General features: G+C 57.6%; 1 protein-coding gene across 1 annotated transcript; it reads right to left on the bottom strand.

The window, feature by feature from the left end:
- Positions 1–1,762: 1,762 nt before the first annotated feature.
- On the bottom strand, positions 1,763–4,696 carry PLA2G2E (phospholipase A2 group IIE). Its single transcript, XM_016214587.2, has 4 exons — positions 4,657–4,696; positions 3,873–4,011; positions 3,625–3,731; positions 1,763–1,905 (listed from the first exon to the last, which is right to left on the bottom strand). The coding sequence occupies exons 1-4, from the start codon at positions 4,694–4,696 to the stop codon at positions 1,763–1,765; spliced, it is 429 nt and encodes a 142-aa protein (XP_016070073.2).
- Between the last annotated feature and the right edge of the window lie 497 nt (positions 4,697–5,193).

Below are 5,193 nucleotides of genomic sequence, written 5' to 3'. Positions count from 1 at the left end.
CTGCTGCTGCTGTCGCTGTCATGGCCACACTGAGCAGCAGGGCTTGAGAGCAGATGCACTGCTGCTAAGTGGTAGAGCAGAGGTCTGTCCCTGGACCCTCTGACCTCAAGTTCAGGGTTCTCTTTCATTGTTTAAGTCCTTCCCACAAGTCTGCTGCAGGAAATCAAGTGTGTGTACCCCCCCCCCCCACACACACACACATGGAATTTACACAGACTCACTGATTCATTCACCAAACATTTATTGATCCCTGGGGAAGCAAAGGATACGACCTGGTCTGTGGCCAGAAGGTCACAACAGGTGTCCTGGGGTGTTGTTCTCAAGTTCCATTTTCACTTTGTCAGGTGGTTACACAGCTGCTAGACCACCAGGTCTTCGTCCCATTGACAACTTAAATCCATCCTGCCTCTCCTCTCCCAGGCAGATCCTTCTTCCTGAGTTTCTCATTTATGCAGCAGCGCCATCACTCTAAGATGGTTGTAAAACCTTACTTGGTTATGTTTTAGAGTATTTCTTATTGCAAATGCGAGGGGACTGATTTCACTAGCCCAGAAGCACACTTTGCCCCCACGCCCATGAAAGGCAATCCAGGTTCAAAGCCATCCAGGTTTCCCCCCGGGAGCCTGAATAAAATGGCCACCAGAGGGCGCCTCAGGACCACTTTTCCAACAAACGCGGCTCCTAGTTTTGCTTTAAGACCTGACCATGCTGGCTGTTCTTGAGTGAGCAAAGCTTGCACGCCTGCCTCCCTCCTTTTGCTATGCTAGCGCAGAACTTCTTCACCTTCTAACGTTTGTGATGACCGTCCCTCTGGTTTCTCCACTTTATTGCGTGTCCACTGTGAGCTTTGCTCTGGGCAATGCCTTTTCGCAGCCTCGATCTCACTGAACAGGCTCACTGCAATCCTGGGAAGTTTTATCAGCATGTTATGGACGGTGGAGCTCTTATGTCTGTATCTAGGAGTAGATCTGCCACAGCACACCGCTGGCGGCGCTCCCGTGATGCATTAACTTCATGATGCCAGGCTCAGCCCCGAGATGTTAAAATCTTTTCGACTCCCCTCCCTCAATCAGGAGCTCTCCTGTCTCTCCAAGATGATAGCCTGAGGGCCACAGTGTCAGTGGCTGATACTCATGGAGAACTGAAGGGGTACTGGCCTGGGAGTGAGGACCCCTCAGCTAGAACTTCCCCTCTCCCGCCTTGGATGCCTGTCTGTCATAAAAGGAATTTGGATGATTCCAGAGCTTCTCTTTACTCTCGGCCCATCTGCTGATGGGAGGGATTTAAGCCTGAGGACATAGTGGGGACAATATTTTTAGGCTGGTATTTTTCATGCTTCTCACATCCTGTCACATGGCCACCCATGTCAAATTCATTCTAGCTGTTTCCCGGTGCTTAGCTCATTGCCCCCACATGGGAGGCACTCAACATGTGAGCATGGAACTGTAGGTTGGTCAAACCCTACAGTGATAGAGTATGAGAATCAGAGAATATTAGAATCATAGGAAACATTATTCACTTGTTCAGAAGGAGGAGCTGAGATTTCAGGAGTGGGTTACAGTCTTCCAGGTGCTGAAGGGGTATGCAGCCTGGGAGGCCAGCGATGATCCAGGCCACAGTCAGCATTCTCAGGGAGGGGTGGGTTTGCAGGAAAGGAATGTTCCAGAAGGAAGGTCTTTGGTGCCAATGTTCCCCAGGCCTGGGGCTACAGCAGCCAGAGGTGGGGGCCTCAGAAGGCTGCAGGGAGGGGCTGGTCGCAGCTTTAGCAGGGCGGAGTGGGGCCTCTGCACAGCTTATTGGGGTAGTGGGCGTATTTGCGGTCATAGGTGTCCAGGTTTTGACGAAAGCAGAGTGCAGCCGTCTTGTCACACTCGCAGGTCTGTCGCTGGCAGGCAGTTCTGCCCCCTGATGGGACAAGGCGAGTCAGAGACCAGAGGCTGCAGCCTCCTGAGCTCACTCACACGGGGCTGCTCCGTTCTCACCCCATTGTCATGGATGTGTCAGGGATGGGTGAGAAACAGGGCAGGACAGCGGGGGCCAGGATGCTGGCAGGCTGCAGGCTTGTCCCTCCTCCCCCAGCCCTCTCCTCTGCTCCTTAGCTCCTCTCCCCCACCCGGGGGGGAGGGGTGTCAGCTGATTCACTAGCGTTCATCTGCCCCAGCCTGGGGGGCTTTCTAGGCAGCTCCTGTCCCATGTGAAGCATTGCTTACGGTGGATTGCAGCCATCAAGCAGAGAGGAAAATTACAAAATGACAGTCCAATCCCAGATGGCCTTTGCACCCAGAGCAGCCGGGGCCAGACTGGAGGCTGCTGGGACTGAAGCTGGGCCCCTGTGCTCGTCTCCATGAGTGGACAGAGCCTATTGTCCTGGCATTTACCATCCCCCCTCCCCATGTGTGCCCACACCCAGCCAGGGGAGCAGAACTGGCCTCAGGCACCAGGGGCCCAAAGCCTCTTCTCTCAGTGCCTCCGTCTGCCCCAGTGGCTCTGGCTCCTTTCCGTCCCCAGGAATACATCTCACAGCTCAGAAAAGTCCAGGGCTCCTTTCCCCCCTCAAAGTTTACTCTCCATTTCCCATCAGGGTTCTGCCCATGCTGCTTTCCAGCAAAACTCAGAGTTGGAAGGGGCTTAACTGTCGCATCAGTTCTTTTGGGTTCTTGCTGGGAGCTGGACTAAAGCTGGGCCAGCGAGTGTGAGTATCTCCATTCTATAGGTGAGGAGGCAGAGGCTTTCGGAGGGGTTCCATCACTTCCTCAAAGTCACACCGCGGGTAGAAGGTGAACCTCTGAGCCTGTGTCCATACCCACCGGACAGCTCCCAGCACTGTCCTGACAGGTGGCCATCCCTGTCTTGCATGAACCCCCAGTGATGGGGAGCTCACTCCCTGACAAAGCTGCCTTGCTGAGTAGCTGGCTGCAGGGGCCAGAGTGGTTCTGGTCCTGGCCCCGCCCTCTACCAGCACACACTTTAGGGATCTGAGCTGAGCCCTCTTTGACTTCCCGGGTCATTCCCTGGGCCCCACACTGGGCCCTCTCTCCCTCCAGGCAGCCCCTGGCTTTGGAGCAGGTAAATGGCTTGGTTATCTGGTCTGGGCTCCCCAGGGGACTGGGCTGCGGGAAGCCCTCCTCACTCTCACTTGGTTCAGGCTGCTACCCAGGGCGGGGCCAGAGGAAAGCTGGTTGGTCCAAGTGGGCATTGGACCTGGCAAAGCTGAGCAAATGGTCCCCGCCTGGCAGCCCCACTGGGGGAGTCAGCCTTTGGGAATGGGGTCTGCTGTCCCCAATCAAAGCTCCAGCTCTCTGACTGCGCTGATGCCCCACGGCTCTGTCCTGGGGATTTTACCTGTAGCTGCTGCCCAGGCCTGGGGAGGGTGTGGGTACAGCTCCTTGGTGACGGGGAGGGGGACACTGGCTCAGCTCTGCCCCTTTGGTCCCCTCCCCAGAGGCCAGAGCTGGGGATTGGATGCCAGGCGAGCATCTAGGTGATGGACATGACTCTCCCAGTCCTGTTATGACAGAAGACCCCACCCCTCCAGGCCAGGGTCTGGCTCAGGGGTCGCCATCAGGAGGGGGTTTCTGTCTGACGCTGTCCCAGTGTCATGAGCACCTAGGGCTGTTCACGTACCACAGAGGATGTTGCTCCGGCTGGTGGAGAAAAGATACCTCTCCAGCTTGGGTTCACAGCCCAGCTTCTGCAGACGCCCATAGCAGCAGTCGTGGGCATGGCAGCACCTGGAAGTGCCACCAGGGTCTGCTCGGGGGCTCAGAGGAGCGGTCAGCCCCCACTTCCCAGGTGGCCTCAGCTCCCCCTCCTCCCAGGATGCCCCCGGCTCCTCCGTCCCCCAGGCAGGGCCCTGTGGGCCGCCTACTCACCAGTCCGTCTGGTCCACCGGCCAGTGGGAGCCGCCAATGCCACAGTAGCAGCCATAGTCATTGTACTGCAGTGCTGACTTCCCTGTCACCTTCTCGATCATCACCCCAAACTGGACCAGGTTCCCGCCGGCCACGGCCACTGCAGGAGGCAGCCGGGGCCATCAGATCCCGAGAATCCCCTGAGGTCCCCTCCAGTCCTAGCCCAGACATCACTCTGGCTGTCCAGTTAACAGCACAGCCCCAACACCTCACTCCCAACACCCATCACGCGAATCAGTAATAATATCTCTGATACCCACTGCACCTGGGTCCCCTTGTCCCCTCCCCTCCCACTGCACCTGACCCCCCCTTGCTCTCCTTCCCCATCTCCCAGGATCACTCCCAACGTTCCCCAGATGTCTCCCAGCAGGTTCTAGTCATCTCCTCAGGTGGCAGCCCTGTGCCCGCAGAAGCACCCTGTTCCCACCAAGTCTCATCGGATGCCACTGCTAGGCTTCCTCACCACCCCACTTCCCCGGATTCCTCCAGACCCTTCCCAAAATGGAAGCTAGGGCGGGGGGTGGAGTGTGGGTGGCAGGAGCCCCTTGTGTGCTGTCTGGGGTCCCTGCCAGCTCCTTTCTCATGCCCCTCCAGGCCACCGACACTGCATCCTGCCCTCTCCAGTGGTCAGTGCTGGCTCAGGCAGAACTGGCCACAGGATGACCCGCCACTCCCTGGAGGCCCCAGGGAGTCTGGGGCTCCCAGCTGGGTCAGGGGAAGGGTAAAGGTCACAAAGGTCACTTACCCAGGAGGCAAAGGATTGTTAGAAGAAGGGGAGGCTTCATCCTGGGGAGGGGAGGTGAGCAGGGGCCGAGGAGCTGGGCTGCAGGAGAGGGAAGTGAGCAGGGGCACTTCTGATCTACGGGCACCTCCTCAATAGTTAAATACCTGGGTCCTGTCCACTCCCCATCATTAACCCCTGAGTGCCCAGTGATGCAACGACTTCCAGGTCTGACACGGTGGCCAGGTGCTCGGGGGAGGGGCTACCGGTGGCCTTTGTTTTCAGTGCCCTTCCCTCCACCTCAGTACCCCTTTCCCCAAATCATCTGCCAGCTCCTACTGCTGGAGCGCTGAGCACGGCTGCCCCAGGTTTTTCATTTGTGGTATTTTTTCTCACCCCCATTTCACTGAGGCAGCAACTGAGGCCCAGAGAGACTGAGAAACTTAAGTTCACGTGGCCTGGAAGTGCCAAGTCTGTCCGCTTCCCTGCTCTGGCTGCTCCAGCCTGCCCTCTGCTCCCACCCCTTCCCTCGCCCCCACCCGGGGCAGCTTGACCACTGGC

Source organism: Miniopterus natalensis, chromosome 9 (genome assembly GCF_054644295.1).
Source record: "Miniopterus natalensis isolate mMinNat1 chromosome 9, mMinNat1.hap1, whole genome shotgun sequence".
NCBI classification, from domain to species: Eukaryota; Metazoa; Chordata; class Mammalia; order Chiroptera; family Miniopteridae; genus Miniopterus; species Miniopterus natalensis.
Note: the sequence above shows the minus strand (reverse complement) of the source record. Positions and strands in the feature narration are given on the sequence as shown.

Excerpts from the sequence above, each read along its gene's own strand:
- PLA2G2E (XM_016214587.2), bottom strand. The coding sequence starts at position 4,696 with ATGAAGCCTCCCCTTCTTCTAACAATCCTTTGCCTCCTGG. Across the intron at positions 4,012-4,656 it reads AACAATCCTTTGCCTCCTGG|TGGCCGTGGCCGGCGGGAAC; the intron begins GTAAGTGACCTT and ends TGCCTCCTGCAG. Across the intron at positions 3,732-3,872 it reads CCGGTGGACCAGACGGACTG|GTGCTGCCATGCCCACGACT; the intron begins GTGAGTAGGCGG and ends TGGCACTTCCAG.